The following is a 17,630-nucleotide window of genomic DNA, read 5'->3' as shown; positions in this document are numbered from 1 at the left end:
GCAGCTGGGTGTGGTGGCTCCCACCTATAACCCTGGCATTTGAGAGACTAAAGCAGGGTTGCCACAACTCAAGACCACAGAACAACGAAAATAAAATAACAAAGGCCTCACACTACGTTAATCGGCTTGAATTTGTTTTACCAAACCAAGCCTGGCTGACGCTTTTCCAACAATAACAATAACAAAGGAGATCCCCCAATAGGCTCCCAAGCGTGCTTCCGCAGCGCTCCGCCCCCGCCGTGTCCTCCCCCACCCCCGCTTCCGGCCCCGCCTGCCCGAGGGTTCAGCCCCGCCTTCTGCACGAGCTTCCGCCCTGTCCTCCATTGTCACCGCCCACCTTCGAGTTTCCGCCAATAGCCGCCTTGGCCCCGCCCCTAGCCCCCCCCCCCCCCCGCGCGCCTTCGTCCATCCGGGTTCGTTTCTCTCGTTGCTGTCTTGCAAGCATGGAGCTACATGGCGAAAGCGTGTCGGGTCCCACAGCTTCGTCGTCTCCTGGAGCCTGCTCGCAGGTCACGGTGTCCCGGGAGCTGCTGACCGCGGGGAGCGAGGGTTCGGGAGGTGAGCGGCGGCGGAGAGAGCCGGGGCTGGCGGGGCCGGGACGCTGCGGAGGGTAGGGGGAACCGGGGGCTAGCAGAGCCCAGGACGCTGCTGGGGACTGGGGACGCTGTGGGGACCGGTACGCTGCGGGGGCACCGGGGGCGCTGGGGGCCGGGGACGCTTGTGGAGGGGCGGGGTGGGATGCTTCTTTTAACCGGGGACGCTTCGGAGCCCGGGAAGCTGCGGGGGACCGGGGATGCTGCAGAGCCGAGCACAGTGGTGGTGGTGGGGACGGAGGGGACGGGATGCTGCGAAGCCCGGACGTCGCGGAGGGTGGGGTGGGGTCGAGGATACGCCTGCCTGAGGCCGTGCAGTTCTTAGGGAAGGGAGGACCCGGACTAGCCCGGCCGAGATGGTAGGTTACAGACGAATACCATTTTTAATAATCTTGGCCTTAGGCACTCACCTTGGTGGAGGGAGGCATGTGGGGGAAATCCACCCAGCATTTCAGATAGTGTGTTACAGAAGAGAAAAGCATGGGAGAAAGAGGCAGGCGGATCTCTTGAGTTCGAGGCCAGGCCAACTAGAGTTATAATAATACAGTGACACCCTGTCTGGAAAACAAAAAGAAAATCGTAAGTTGAAATCCTTACTCAGTGGGGCTTTTATGAAAGTTGCTTTCTCTAGGCCTCTTTCCACATTTTGATTCAAACAGGTGTGATTGCCCATAGAACTTCATTGACTATAATGCATAAAAGTTCTTGTGCCTGCTTATTAAGTATTGTGGAAACGACTTAAGAATCAAGTGTATCTGAAGGAGTTACAGTACCGATTGCCAAAGCTTGTGTAGTGGTAGTGTCAGAAATTCACAAACTCAAGCCTCACTGCATCCCCAACGGCTGCAGAGATATCCTGATGACTCCGTTTTATGATGAAACTGGCATGCTGGTGTTACACAGATAAATAACTAGACACTGTCAGGAAAGCAGCAAAGCTGGATATTGACTCCAAGCTCTGGCTTTCCTCTGAACTTAACACTAATCCAACCACTAGGCTTTAAGGAGAATTCGGAGGCTCTTTGGTCATCTCTCCATTGGGAGTGACAGGCTTTTTGATTTAGAAAGTAAAGAGATTTTCTGTGTGTGAAAAGAAGAGTGGGCAAAGGCTTGAGTGTTCACTGTCCTGTCCCAAAGCTCTCATGGGCTGGACGACAGTTGGTTTAGAGTGGGTAAGCTGTACAGGTGCGAGCCTGCACAAAATTCTCCATGGGTGTTTTTGTTTAGATTGATGCTTTCTTGCAGACAAGTATGTTCTGTAAAAGAAGAAACGTGCTCAGTGTGGTTCAGTTTGCCAGTTCTGCATAGCTTGTAACTTTTTGGTTCTATTTTATAATCACAGGTATGTAGAGGGGAGGCTGTTCTCTCCTTCTATCTGGGTAGTGGGTGGAACTAAGGTCTTCAGGTTTGGGAGGCAAGCCTCTGTGTCCATTGAGCCCTCTTTGTTGGCCCAGTTTCTGATTTTTTTTTTTTTTTTCTTTTCTTTTTTTTAGACAGTATTTTTCCGTGTAGTCCTGGCTGTCCTGGAACTTGTTCTGTAAACCAGGCTGTTCTTGAACTCAGAAATCCCCTGCCTCTGCCTATTAAAAGGCATGTGCCATCACCACCTGCTATTTCTGACTTTAAATAAACTCTTAAGACTGTCATTGCAGGTCCACATTCTGTTAACTTCATTATTTAAACTTTTCATTGAATGCCTGGTGCCCGAAGAAGTCCCACGGTGTCTGATCCTTTGGAACTGGAGTTACATACCAATATGAGCCACCATGTGGGTGCTGGGAATCAAACCCTGGTGTTCTACCAGAGCAGCTGCTGAGACATTTTACTATATGGCCCTGACTGAAGACAGTCACAGGAGCCGTTGCTGATGTCCCTTCTCTCACTGTTCTGCAGGGCTGAGGGTCATCCCAGCACTGAGTTGCAGTGTATTTATGATGTAAATTGTGTGTTTTCAGGTATCTGGGACCAATTGCTAATCAACTCTAAACCTCATTCCAAGAAGACTTCTGCTCTTCAAACAGTTAGGATGCAGAGGAGTCCTTGTAAGTACTGCCCAGAGTTCCAAAGTTTTTCCACAATCATAAAAACACATGGTCAGGTCTGTCATAGCAATACCCCACTATTGTGGTACCAGTTTCTGTCCTAGTTAGGGTTTCTGTTGCTGTGGTAGAACACCGTGACTGAAGCAACTTGGGGAAGAAAAGTTTATTTGGCTTACACTTCCGTATTACTCTTTACTGCTAAAGGAAGTCCAGGGCAGGAACCTGGAAGCAGGAGCTGATGCAGAGGCCATGGAGGGGTGCTGCTTACTGGCTTGCTCATCCTGCTTTCTTATAGAATCCAGGACCACCAGCCTAGGATGGCACCATACCCAGTGATCACTCTGATCCCCCACTGATCACTCACTGAGAAAATGTCCTGCAGCGGGGTCTTGCAGAGGCATCTTCTCAGCTGAGGGTCCCTCCTCTCAGAGGACTCCAGCCGGTGTGGAGTTGACTAAACTAGCCAGGATGGTGGTGAAATTGGATGCAGTAAATAGAATTCTGAATTGCAAATTGAGTGAAAGCTCAGATTGCCTAAAGAGAAAACCAGGAAAACTTGGCTCATTTTTGGGATTACAGAACCCAGTCAGAAACTGCAAGTTCTTCTGGATCCAGATAGATGCCTGCTGTCCTCACCAGCGGCCTGTCTCTCAGCTCTGCTTTTTTGGTGTTGGATTGATTTAAAGATGGCTATTCCACAGCTGTGGAGAGTTGGCTGCTTTATGAGAAGTTCCAGGCTCACATTCATCACTTACTTGGTTGACCACTCTCTGTCCTGGCTAGAACACCCTTGTTAGCTTATACCACAGGGCAGATTCTGGTGGGCAAGACTACAGAATACATAGGCTTATTCAGGACAGTAATGACCCAAGCTCAAAAGGAAGGGCAGGCCACAGTCTGTGCAGGATGATGGGAAGTTGGAAGCCAGTTGTGAATTCTAGCCTGGGCTACTTAGCAAGCCTGTTTCCAAAAAGAAGATGGCTGGTGTTCATACCTCCAGCTGAAGGTGGGCAGATGTTGGGCAGGTGACACACCTTCCAGGTAGCTGAAATAGTAAAAAGTAGAAATGGGATCCCATTAATAACCTTGACAGGCTTACTGTAAACATAGATCATCAGGTCATTCTGCCTTTTTTTTTCAGTCACCTTGTTGAATGCCAGCCTTGTAGAATTTTATACTTTCGGGATGGAAGAGAAACACAAAACATTTGAGTAATAATTGCTGAATTGTGTGATCTTGTTGCTCAGGGAGTTTCAAATAGAGACTGAGATTATAGCTGATTGGCAGAGCCCTTGGCCTAACGAAAGCAAGGCCCTGGTTCAGTCCCCAGTGATCTCCCCGACCCCACCCACCTTCCGACCCAAGGCAGCTGAGAAGCAGACGGGTGTTAAGAGTTGATGGATTTATTGTTGCTCTGCTCTGAAGTGTTTGATCAGGAGTTGTGGAGTCTGGGATTTACTGGCACATCTGCATACTATGTTTGCTCTCCACAGTGTTAGACCAGGTCCAGGCCTTCCTCCCACAGATGGCACAGGCAAATGAAAAGCTGCGGAAGGAAATGGCAGCTGCTCCAGCTGATTGTTTCAATATTGAGAACATGGACGGGACGTCTGGGGACATCGTGCAGATGGTAACTGCCCTGTTCTGTTTCATGTGATGGAGTTAGTGTACTTGTCACCACAACGGGAAAAGAAGGATACTTTGAGTTTTGTTCTAAGATAAAATGTTATTTTAAAATTCATGAACACCTTCACACATGCAAGATGGTGGGACGTACTTGGGAGTTCCACAGGTCATGTTACCCTGTCTTCTTGCTGTTCAGTGCTGAGCACAGCTGTTGACATTAACAAAGAAGCAGGGCTTTGTACAATGACGACCACTAAAGCTTTTTTAAGGGAAGGGCCATATATTTGGCTCGAAGTTCAAGGGGACCATTTTTTCATGGTGGGAAAGTTGTGCCTGAGGCTCCGTCTGGTGGCAGAAGCTTGTGGCATACTACAGTCTCATTTTTTATTCAATACCTTTTTTCCTTTTTTGGTCACTTTGAAAGTATAGAAATAATTCTTAGTTGAGCTGAACAAAATTAGGTAGCAGGCAGGATTTAGCCTGCTGGTTATAATTTGCCCTTGCTCAGAAATGTAAATCCCATTAGGGCAGGAGTTGTGGAGTGTTTTTGAGGGAGTGGGTTGGGGGGCAGCCCTTACCTGTGGCCCAGGTTGGCCTCACTGTCAGTCCTGCTTGTCCCCACTCCTGGGGTTACAGCTTGGGGTTGTCGTTGTGTCACTGCGGTCAGTGTCACATTTCTTGTTAAGTCTGAAGTGTCCAGTGTAGTGCCTGACTCCATCCTGTGGGTCTTGACCTGCCTATTGGAAAACACAGATATTACATATGATTGTAACAGCAAAATGACAGTAATGAAGTAGCAATGGAAATAGTTTCATGGCTGGGGGTCACTACAGCATGAACTGTGTTAAAGGGTCACAGCATTAGGAAGGTTGAGAAACACTGCTTTAGTCTGTTTTTGAGAGAATGCTGTTGGATGTATACTAGGCAAGAGGAGCTCCCTTTAGTGTTTTAATTTCATGTGTGTTGGTATTTCACCTGCATTATGTCTGTATGAGGGTGTCATATCCTCAAGTTATAGTTGTGAGCCACCATGTGGGTGCTAGGAATTGAACCCAGGTCCTCTGAAAGAGCAGCCAGTAAACGTAACTGATGAGTCATCTCTCCTGCCCAGGAAAAGCATTTTTAAAGGTATAACTAAAATCAATCTTTCAAACTTCGTTCTTACGAAGTATTCTGGCACCTGGGAATGTGGATGTGCCATTTATATTAAGCACACAGTCCAATCTGTGCTCCAGAGTTTATAATGGATATTAATAGCTTTCTCTGCTGCTTTTATTTAAAAATTACTATTTTTTTGTGTGCACATCAGTGTGTCTGGCACCTATGTGGGTACTCATGGGGGCCAGCAGAACCTGAAGTACGTTAGATTTCCTAAAGCTGGGTTGAGGTGTTAGGAGCCATTTGGTTGGTAATGGGTGCTGGGAACTGAACTGGGTCCTCTGGAAAAGAGTACGCACCCGACCCACTGAGCCTTCCCTGGAGCCAGCTGTACTGCTTTATCTTTTTTGGTTTTCCAGATAAGTTTGGTTTCTCTGTGTATTTTGGTGCCTGTCCTGGATCTCACTCTAGCCCAGGCTGGATTCGAACTCACAGAGATCCGCCTGCCTCTGCCTCCTGAGTGCTGGGATTAAGGTGTACACCACTGCCGCCCTGCCTAGCTGTTGCTTTACTAGAACATGTTACAGAACTGCTCTGAAGTAGATTTCTCAGCCTGACACTTCTTACAGGATGTGGCCTTATTTGAGATGAACCGGTCAGATTCAAAGGAAGAGGACAGCTCAGAAGAGAGCTCACAGGACGGCTCTGAAGAGAGCTCAGAGTCTGAAGATGAAGACTGCATCCCCTCCGAAGTCACCATAGACACCATAAAGTTTCCGAATGCAGAAGGTGGCAGAGGCAAGATTGAAGTTTTAGACAGTCCGGCAAGTAAAAAAAAGAAGCACTGAGATAGGCCAATGAAAAGAGGCAGGTCCTCCCTACCTGCGACTGGGGGAAGGTGGTTTCTGGGGTGATGGGCCCAGAGTCCCTGTGATGTTCTTTCAGAAAAATTCGCAAGTCTGGGTTTGTTCTAAATAAGGAAGTGTTCTGATCTTGACTACAGAGAGGGCAGTGCCCTTGGGTATTGAGAAGGGAAATAGAAAAGAATTAACTTGATTGGTTACATGAGGCATTTGCCTAAGTTGACATGGTCTGGACAGTGTGGCCTGTGACTCAGTGAAGCTCATCTACACTAAAATCAGGCTGTCAGTCAGAAAATTCCCGCTTCCAAATTGAGAGTTTTGGTTTTGGTTTGTTTCTGTACCAAGGCAGGTTGCAGTTTGTTATATAGGAACTGGGTACTAGAGACTCAGCCCAGGATAATGGCCCTGACATTTAAGGTATGATGGTGGCTATATTTTATTAAAGGAAACCAAAATTGCCTTTTAAAGATTTGTAAGTGGACAGCATTCAGATCCTGTAAAGCATACTGAGCTCTTGCTATAAAGAGGTTTAGTGTTTACAAATCACTGTGTGCTGCTGTGTGTATATGAATTCATGTAAACATTGTCTTTAAATTGTGATGGTACCGACAGTCTAAAGATCATTGACTCCAGTTCTCCAGTTAGTTAGCTTAAAGAGTGGTGGGTGACGTGGGTAGCTATTCTTACTCACCAGTCTTGATTGCGTTTTATCAGAGCTAGCAAGTGCCAGAGGTGGGAGAATGAACCGTCCCTCCAGGAGGCTACTTGAGTATAGAACCATTGCCTGTTACCTGGAGGACATGGTAACAGCTCTCACTTCCTGATGGTTTGACATTGCATGTGTTGATGTTTACATCCTTGCCTCCTCTGAGCCAGGGTCTCTAAAGACAGGTTAAGGTATGAGGCCTGGACCCAGTTTCCCACCTATCTGTACCTTCTCCTTTCATAGTCCTGAGCCTCAGAAAGAGGTGTTATGCTCATCTCCCCCCTGAGAACTGAGCCATCGGGCTGCTGTACCAAAACAAGAGGAAAGACTACAGCCATGGATGCACACTCCTTAAGTGATACAGGCTGTCAGAAGGGCACATACCCCATGGCAGTGACCTAAGCCAGTGGTCAAAAACATCTTGCACCTCTGTGCAAGTATCACATCTTAACAGGGTTTTCTACACCAGGGTCTACACCAGATCCCTAGCACAGCTGTGCGTATACCCAGAGCTAGTCTGTAGCCGTTATACAGGTTTCTTGGTTTAAGAAACATCTCTGTAGGTGTGGTTCGGAACTTGGAAATAAACTTAGCCAGGACTTCACTTAGATTGCTGATAATAGGGCTCCTGCCTAATGACTAAATACAGTAAATGGGTATTCCTGACAAAGGCAGTGGCTTCACATCTTGGTGAGTGCCAAGCTGCAAGATCACAGCTGAGACATAAAAGTAAAGCATTTTTATCACCATGTACAGGAGAACAAAGGTTATGTATTGTTCTCAAACCGGGCATGCTCCCCAACAAAGAGACTGGGCACTTCATTTGGGAAGTCTGTGTGATCATAAAGGGAAGGCATGTTGGAGACCGATGCACTCCCTCCTCCTGAACATACTCATTTAGGTCGTAGCTCAAAGAGGAAAGGCAGCAAATGGGAGCACCCGCGGGGCGGCCTACATTGTGAGTGAAGATGAGATGGGGGGGGTTCTCAGGTGTCCTTAGGTCTGTGCAACGAACACTCGATGGGCGGGCGCTCAGTGGCTGCTTTGGGAGAACAGCTAGGTTTATAGGAGTTGGCTGACAGCGATATATCCCCTTGTACAGGAGTACAAAGCCCCGTAAATGGTGTTGACTTTACCTGTATACCCTTTTGCAGCTCTAAGGAGGCAGCTACCATGTACCTATTAATAGTAGTCTCTCTCTCTCATTCTGTCTGTCTAGGCACAATGGGTCATAATCATAAATGCCCATGTCCAATTTCATGATGCCCAGAAGGTAGCACATTAGGCCAGGTTATGGGTTCCCATTCTACCAGAAGCTCACGTTTAGAATAGGATTGCCATGTTCTGCTTTTATTCATATGGGAGGGGCTCTGTTTGACTGATGGAGGGGAGCAAAAGGTTTCATGGCATACCTACCTGACTAGAGAGAGTCCACCATGGTAGCAGTAGTCAGATTATCATCATCATGGGTTACAGTGGTTGCTGTTCAGTGCAAGAAAAGGCAGCCACAGTGTGACTCCAATACACATAAATGTTCAGAGGATAATTGTCTTAGTTTACTTTCCTATTTTTGTGAAGAGACACCATGACCATGGCAACTTGTAAAATAGAGAATTTAGTTGTGTGCTTCCTTACAGTTTCAGAGGGTGAGTCTGATGATCATGGTGGGGAGTGTGGCGGTGGGTGGGCCAGCCTCTGGGCAGGCATATAGGTAAGCAGGCAGAGCTCTGTAGCAGCAGCTTACATCTGCTCTACAAACAGGAGGCAGAGAGTGAGACTGGGCCTGGCTGGGCTTTTGAAACCTCAAAGCCCACCCATAGTGACATACCTTTTCCAAACAAGGCCACACCTCCTAATCCTTTCTAAACAATTCCACCAACTGGGACCCAACATTCAGATGTGTAAGGACCATTCTCATTTAAACCACCACATTAGTTGATGGGGTACATATGTGTTTAGCAAAGCAGTGGTGGTAGTCTTACCATTGTTTGAATGTGTGATTTATTTGATCCCCGGGTTTCTAACCTGACGTAGAGTTCTAACATGGAGTGGGCTGGACATACAACTGGGAGAATATTGACTCTACCTGTGCTGATTCACCAGCACTAAATTAGCTGTTACCTGTGTAACAAGCAGATAGTGGAGCACTTGGGGTCCCTAGCAAAGTGAGGCTGTAGGAATAGGCTTTCACTTGTGGCCTGAATAGTGCCCCTGACACTGGCAGCTAACCACTGAGGAGGGGGCAGTGTATCCTGGTTTAAGCCCAGGTTGGTGTTCCAGTCTCCTGAAGTCCGAGCATGTGGTGTCTTCAGCAGTGGGCGATAGTGACAATAGTTGGTGTAGTGTGGGGACCTCTGGTGTCTGTCTTTCTGGCCAACAACTGGGAAGGTAGACCACCCTAACATTGGCATTTTTACTTAACACCTTTATGGTTGCTGGAAGCACCATTTATGCACATGTGTCTTCATTGAAACATCAACTGCCATTTAAGTATTTGCGCCATTTCTGTAGTCTGATTTTGTGGCACCTTATTAGAGACTTGGAAAAAAGCTTTCCAACAACCCTTTCCAGATACGCCGGTTTTACTGGCAGTGAAGTGAACTCTGCTGTATTCTACCTGCTTCAGGGTTTCCCTCTTTGTCAAGCAGTTGCTCCAGTGTTGTGGATATTGGCTTATACCCCTCTCTATGACAGCGATATGAAACCCATTGAAACTGTCTCTTCAGGTGCGGTAGGCCTTAGGACAATAGGCACACAGTTGCTTAAGCTGTCCCACAAGAATCTTAAGTTTACTCAAAACTTCTGAGGGAAGAGGGTCATGTTGGGGGAGTTGGAGGGGATGTTGGAGTACAGATGATCAAGATGGATTGTTTACATGTATGAAATTGTCAAAATGAATAAACTCTATTTTAAAAAAACCATTTAAAGCATTTGGTAGCACATTCTTGTAGTCCTAGCACTCAGGCTGAGGCAGGAGAATTGAGAATTTAAGGCTGTCCTTGGCCTGGGTTGCACATCAAGACCCTATCTAAAACCTCAAGCTCTCTTGTGTTCTGATTTCATGCTTCCTGTCAAGTTATGCAAGGATGAGCAACTGAGACAGGGTGAGGTGTGAAGGTACACTGGTACCCACAAGTCCATTGCTACAGGCTGCTGCAGGATTTTCTCAGTGACCTTATGTCAGCTATTAGTTACTGTGTCTGTCTAGAAAACCACAAGTCTTCTCCGTTCAACTTCATAAAAAGTTAACGCCATTATTGACATATTTGAATAAATATGTCCTCCATCTTCCCCACCCTTGGTACCCTGATCCTCATGTGGCCTGCTGCTCAGACCCCTTTCCTTTTCCATGTCCTATTTTATTTATCCTTTTGTCCCGTCTCTCCTTATCCCAAGTTACTATCCCTTGATTTTCTTCCTAGATTTTAAGACTTTACACCTGTTTGCCTTTGTTATACATTATAGACTGGGATCTCTATGAGGAAAAATAGGAGTTTTTTTTCTGAGTTTGAGTCACTTAATATGCTTTTTAGATATGCTTATTTTTCTTGCAAATGTGTGTGTGTGTGTGTGTGTGTGTGTGCGCGCGCGCGCGTGTGCGCGTGTGTATATATGTGTGTGTGTATGTATCACATTTTTGTTTTGTTTCTTGGTAGATCTAGACTGGCTACATGTTCTTGGTCCTATGAATATAACAGCAGAAAACATGGATGTGCAGTTGTCTTTCTGCTAGTAAATGGAGCCCTTTGGATACAGGAATGGTATAGGTGGGTCATGTGGTAGATCTAGTTTTAATTTTTTGAAACCCCTCCATGATTTCCATAATGGCTAAACTCATTTGCACTCTCTCATCAGCAGTGACTAGGATTTCTCTTTCCTCACACCCTGTCCAGCATTTGTCAGACTTCCTGATAGCCATTTTGACTGAAGTAGTTTCAATTTACATTTTCCTGATGGCTAGAGATAAAAACAGTTTCTTTCCTTTTTTTCTGTCTTTAGTTTTTTGAGACAGGCCTTCTCTGTGTAGCCCTGGGCTGTGAACAGGCTGGCCTCGAACTCACAGAGATCAACCTGCCTCTGCCTCCTGATTACTGGATTAAAGGTGTGCACCACCACTGCCTGTCTGAACTTTTTTTGTCTGCCTTTTTCCCCCCCTTCCAGATGGTTTCTCTGTGTAGCTTTGCGCCTTTCCAGGAACTCACTTGGTAGCCCAGGCTGGCCTCGAACTCACAGAGATCCACCTGCCTCTGCCTCCCGAGTGCTGGGATTAAAGGCGTGCGCCACCACTGCCTGGCTGTTTTTTAAATACTTGCAGTCCATGGTTTTCTGCCTTAAGAGAACTACCTGTACATTTCATTAGCCCATTTGTTGATTGGAAGTTTTGATGCTTTTGGTATTTAATTTTTTTCAGTTCTTTGTAAATCTTAGATATTAGCCTTCAGTCTGAATATGGGTGGTAAAGATTTTTCTCCCATTCTGTGGGCTGTTGTTTTTTGCTGCAAAGAAACTTGAATTTCATGTAGTTTCCTCAGGGCTGGTTTCTGTGCTGTTGGAATTTTGTTCAGAAAGTTCTTGTATACACTAACATCTTAAAGCGCATTCCCTGTGTTTTCTTGGAACAACTTCAGCTTTTAAATTAAGGTCTTTGGTCTACTTTGAGTTGATTTCTAAAACATTACTTTTGGAGACAGGGTCTTTTACTATGTAGGCTTATCTAGAATTGATTATAGACCTGGTTGGCCTTCATCTCACAGGCACAAGCCTGCCTTTGTCTTCTAAGTGCTGGGAATAAAGGTATGCAACCACTTTGCCTAGCCCTGGGTTGATTTTTGTATAGGATGGAAGATATGGTAGCACCATTTGTTGAATAAGCTTTTGTTTCGTTTTTTTGAGACAGGGTTTCTCTGTGTAGCTTTGGAACCTGCCCTGGATCTTGCTCTGTAGACCAGGCTGGCCTCGAACTCACAGAGATCAGCCTGGCTCTGCCTCCTGAGTGCTGGGATTAAAGGCGTGCGCCACCACCGCCTGGCGAATAAGCTTTTTGAATTGTGTGTTTTAGGGACTTTTTGTTATAAGTTAAGTGGCTATAACTTTGTTGGTCTGTTTCCAGGTCTTTATTCTGTTTGATTGGTTGTCGCAGTACCAGGCTGTCTTTGTCATTGTAACTGTGTGATAAATCTGTCATTTCTTTATTTCCTATCTTGTCTGTAATCCACCTCTCCCCCAGATAATTCTGCACTCAGGCTATTTAGGCTCCTGATTTCATGTTGGCCAGGACAACAGAATTACTCCTCTACAACCCCTCTTTGGTCTGTATGTCCACATTAGAGTACCAATTATGGTGTGTGACACTACCTGGGAAGACGGGAACAAATGTCGTCTCCTCTCCCCAGATAGGGAACTAACAGAAGGCGGAAGTAGAGGTACCAGTAAAGTCTGACTCTGACCCAGTGCGCTTTATTGGGGTGACTTACAGGAATGCGATGAAGAGCAGAAATGGCTCAAATTGACCTAAGGTTGTGGGGGACAGGGACACACAGGAAAGGAAGAAATGATAATCCCAGACATACATACAGAAAACCTGGGATCTGATGGGAACAGGCCAAAATTAGCAGCAACTAGAAAACTTTATTTTATGCATCTGAATTGAGGAGGTGGGTTCATTGTATACATCTGAAGGAAGCAAGCCTAGCTAATCTTAGTGTAGGATTCCTAGGGGAGCAGTCTCAGACTGTAAACATCCTGGAGAAGGAAGCTCAGGCTAATAGTTTTTACATACAGTGGTCAATCTTTGGTGAATGAACACTGGTACTTGGACCAAGGAAAGCTTTGCCATTCTTCTGAGCTCCACCCAGGAAGGCTTTGCCATGGGTCTGAGGCATTGGGGTCCTTGATGTGCTGTGCCCATGTCAACAACACCCACTCAGGACTTCATCTCTTCCTTTCCTCCCTTCTATCTGTTCAATCAAAGATCAGTGTAGGGCACAGTAGCATGTATTGGGAACTACCATAGTTAAGACTATAATTTGTCATTCTCTGGGAATTGTGTGGCTTCCCAGGTGGTACTGAGCTGTAGAAAGGGCTCTGGTCTGGGTGAATAGTTTCTACTATTTCTAGATCCTTGATGGATTTTTCTAATTTCATATTCTCCAGGTAGCTTATATGCTGATATTTATAATCAACTACGAGTAAGTTTACAGGTTCCCGGTTGCCCAAATACATATGGCTGCCTTCGATGTCGGGACTGTGAGGTGGTGTGCAGAGTGAGCCCAAGAACGCTTCTGCCTTCAGAATATTTTCTTGTGGAGTAATACATACCCTATATGGGGTGCTGGTGGTGGGGTTGGTACATGCCTGCCTCTTATCCAAGGGAAGTAAGACAGGGAAAAGACAGAAAAGACAGGCTGGTGAAGTGGGTTGGAAGGGTGGTGGTGGTCCAGTAGGCTCCTAGCCAGCAGAATGTTCCTTGACCAGGGTTGGGGGAATTAGAGCGTTTGCAAGTCAAACTAAGTTTAGCCCAACAAATCCCAACTCTGAAGGGATATTAACTGGGCCAGAGAAGGTTCAGGGTAGGGAATTTTATATGTGGGTCTTCATAGGTGTTGGAGATAACGTTGTTATTTCTTGAAGAACTTTACTGCCAACTGGGGGCAAAGATCTATGATTTAGGAGTAGAGGTGTGGAGGTGTGACCCATAGAGGTGGTATCTATGTCAGACAGTGGTTATTACCCATTTCTGCCATGAGAATTCTGCAAACCTCTGGCCAGTGAAAGTTGGTAGAGTCTTGGTTAGGAAGTTGGTGAATCATCTGAAAAGTCATTAACCAAATATTAAAACGAGCAAAATGATAACTATTGGGCCCATCAGTGTGGTGATCCATGACTTCCAAGTAGTGTTAAATATTCTTTCAGAAGGATTTTTTTTTTTTTTTTTTTTTTTTTAATTTCTAGCAGTGGTCTAGCATTTTCCTGTACTAGACCTGATTGATGCATAAAAGTCTTTTCTGCAAGTCTCCTGGTGACTTTGTCCTTATTATGGGAGGCCAGCTCCTACCCTTTCCAGGGTTCCTATGAGGAGAGTGGAACTTGTACATAGGCCTTAGCCGAGAAGAGGCAAAAGACAGAAATGCAGGCTAGCTTTGGGAGGGCCTGGATCAATATCTACAAGTCCAGAACGTTATTCAAAAGCGCTATTAATAACAATGCCAAGGGGTGAGGCAAAAGATTTCCCTCTTGCTAGATACAGTCAAGTGTAGACCCTTCCAAATACCTGGTACCTAGGCCTTTGGTACAGTCATCCTCTTATGCAGTTTTGCTGGGTAAAGCAAGCTCAAGATTTCACTAGGAAAGTTCTGTGTCCTTTCAGTTTGACTCCCTAGCCTCACCTTTTCCTGGCCTAGCTATTGGCCAGTCAGCTCTTTATTAACAGAGTGACGTGTCTTCACAATGTACAAAAATGGTGCGGAGAGAAGCAAGATGAATATGCTGTGAGAAAAAAGTTACCACATGGCAGAGCATAGATAAGAAATATGGGTTAATTAAGTTGTAAGAGCTAGTTAGTAACAAGCCTAAGCTACTAGGTGAGAATTTATAATTAATAAGTCTCTGTGGTTATTTGGGAGTTGGCTGGTGGGACAGAGACCCCCACCCATATCCCCTAGCCCCCAGTGTACCCCAATTCTAGCCATCTCCCACTATTCTCACTCCATCTCTCCCATCCCCTATCTGACCCCTGCTGTTCTCATTCCCACTTGCCCCCAGTCCACCCACAAAATCTATTTCCCCTGCCCAGGGAGGTCCATGCTTCCTCTCTTGATCCCTCCTTGTTACTTAGCCTCTCTGGGTCTGTGGATTGTAGCATGGTTGTCCTTTACTTTACAGCTAATGTCCACTTGACTTTATGGGTCTGGGTTACCTCAGGATAATTTTTTTTTATAGTTCCATCCATTTGCCTGTAGGTTTCTTTGATGTCATTGTTTTTTACTGCTGAGTAATAAATACTCCATTATGTAAATGTACCACATTTTCTTTACCCATTCTTTGTGTGAGAGACATCTAGGTTGTTTCCAGGTTCTGGTTATTATGAATATAGTCACAGTGAACATAGTTGAGCAAGTGTCCTTGTGGTAAGATGGAGCATCCTTTGGGCATATGTCCAATAGTGGTATAGCTGGGACTTGAGGTAGATTGAGTCCCAATTTCCTGAAAATACAACACATTGATTTCCAAAGTGGCTGTACAAGCTTGCATTCCCACCAGCAGTGGAGGAATGTTTCCCTTGCTCCACATCCTCTCCAGCATAAACTGTCATTTGTGTTTTTTTTTTTTTTTTTTTTTTTTTTTAAGGTTTTTTGAGACTGGGTTTCTTATGTAGCTTTGTGCCTTTCCTGGAACTCACTCTGTAGCCCAGGCTGGCCTTGAACTTGCAGAGATCCGCCTGGTTCTGCCTGGCTCTGCCTCCCGAGTGCCAGGATTAAAGGCGTGCACCACCACCGCCTGTTTTTTTTTTTTTTTTTTTAAACATTTATCTATTATGTATACAGTGTTATGCCTGCAAGTATGATTGCATGCCAGGAGATGGCACAAAGTCTTATTACAGATGGTTGTGAACCACCATGTGGTTGCTAGGAATTGAACTCAGGACGTCTGGAAGAGCAGCCAATGCTCTTAACCTCTGAGCCATCTCTCCAGCCCGTCATTTGTGTTTTTAATCTTGGCTATTCTGACAGGTGTAACATGGAATCTCAGAGTTATTTTTATTTGGATTTCCCTGGTGGCTAAGGATGTTGAACTTTTTTTTTTTAGATGTTTCTCAGCTATTTGAGATTCCTCTGTTAAGAATTCTGTGTTTAGATCTGTACCCTTTTTTTTTAAATTGGATTATTTGGTTCTTTGATACCTAGTTTCTTGAGTTTTCTCTATACATTGGAAATCATCCCTCTGTCAGATTGGGGATGGTGAAGATCTTTTCCCACTCTATAGTCTGCTTTTTGTCCTATTGATGGTGTCCTTTGCCTTCCAGAAGCTTCTCAGTTTCATTATTAATGTTGATCTCAGTGTCTGTGCTGTCAGTGTTCTGTTCAGGAAAGTGTCTCCTGGGCCCAGTGAGTAGGCTTTTTCCTACTTTCTCTTTTATCAGGTTCAGTGTATCTTCTATTGGGTTCAAGGGAGGGGTGAGATCGGATGTGTGAGGGGTCGGGTGGAGGGAGGAGCCAGATAGGGCAAGCGGGAGGGCAGATTTCCTGCCAAGGACATGTGGAGGGGTAGAAGCCAGAAGGGGAGCAGGGGTGGATGGAGAAACACAAGGCGGTTTGGGTGGGGCTGCCAGGCATGACAGGCTTGTTTCCTCATCATCCAAAGATGGAGGGGCTTCCTTCCTCAAGAGGTGGGGAGATAAGATTGCCCACCTTCTAAGAGAGGGAAGACAGTAATAGACAGTAGAGGACAATAGCAGGAAATGTGTTGGACCCAAATGTTTTATGCTTAGTGGGAAATTTCCATGGATTGTTAGGCTACAGCCATATGCCCACACATGCCTCCGGACAGAGAGCAGCATTGGAGCCATTCCTGGGTTCCACCTTCTGTGGGGTCAGTGCTTACATGGAGCCACTGGCAAACTGAAACGAAAACGATGTGCCTCCCTAACTGGACAAACAAACAAGGAGAGGGGTTCCAACACTCATCTCCAAAGGGACTGAAAACACAAAACACTGAGGGACCAACTCACCCAATAGTCACCGAGCATGGGATGCCGAACTGCACCATGGAGGGAAGGGGACATCCAGAGGAAGAACGACGGTGTGCACCAGGCCTAGGAACTTTTGATGCAGTACCGACAGCAAAGAGCAAAAATCAGGACCCATAAATGATTGCAGCAACCAAAAAATTGACTCTAACCAACATGGGATCAATACCAATGCTTGCACATTTGTGTACCAGTTGTTACGGGCTGAACCACCTGAACACCTTTTGGGGGAGAGGGAGAGAAGGCATGGATTCAATGATGCAGATACCAGGAGTCAGGTGAGAAGCAATCAGCAGACTCCTTTATTGCTGGTATGGGGCAAGCCTAAATACTCCCTCCTGGTACTTCATTGGCTATCGGCCATTTCCTTGGCTGTGTTGGCTTCTCATTGGCCTCATCAATCAGAAGTTCATAGGTCACCAAGCACAGCAGGAGACTCCAGGTTGGCTTAAGGGAAGTTGTTATTGCGCATGCTTATGCACACTGCCAAGGCTTTGTTGGCTCTTCCAGCCCAACTGGCTTTTTTTTTCTCCTCACAAGATACCAACTGCAACAGGACCATAGACTCAGACATGGCCCTCTGCAGTAGCTTGGACCCAGATGTCACCATGGCCCCTGTGGCAGCACAGTTTACCCAGATTAGTATGGCCCCAGTAGCAGCATGGCTATCAGATACCAACATGGTCTCGGATGACTGACTAGATCCTGGGCATATGCATGGCCCTCCCCAGCAAAAGGTGCCATGGATATCATCTCCTTGGCTGCTATGTGGACACAGACTCATGCATGGCACCCAGCAACAGCTTGGGCATGGAAGATACTACAACCCCACACGGCAGCACAGGCCACTCAGATCAGCATGGCTCCAGCAGCAGCATGGACCTCAGATACCAACAAGTCTATATATAGGTTGTGGCCCAGACAGACCCTGGGCATCTGTTTGACCTTTGGTAGCAA

General features: G+C 46.0%; 1 protein-coding gene across 1 annotated transcript; it reads left to right on the top strand.

Annotated features, from left to right (window-relative positions):
• The first annotated feature begins 404 nt into the window (after positions 1-404).
• Positions 405-8,732, top strand: C20H12orf45 (chromosome 20 C12orf45 homolog). Its single transcript, XM_036169913.1, has 4 exons — positions 405-558; positions 2,549-2,635; positions 4,129-4,265; positions 5,989-8,732. The coding sequence occupies exons 1-4, from the start codon at positions 444-446 to the stop codon at positions 6,205-6,207; spliced, it is 558 nt and encodes a 185-aa protein (XP_036025806.1). The 5' UTR covers positions 405-443; the 3' UTR covers positions 6,208-8,732.
• The last annotated feature ends 8,898 nt before the right edge of the window (positions 8,733-17,630 follow it).

The sequence above is a fragment of the Onychomys torridus genome, chromosome 20, assembly GCF_903995425.1.
Source record: "Onychomys torridus chromosome 20, mOncTor1.1, whole genome shotgun sequence".
NCBI classification, from domain to species: Eukaryota; Metazoa; Chordata; class Mammalia; order Rodentia; family Cricetidae; genus Onychomys; species Onychomys torridus.
This window is presented reverse-complemented; position numbering and strand designations above follow the sequence as displayed.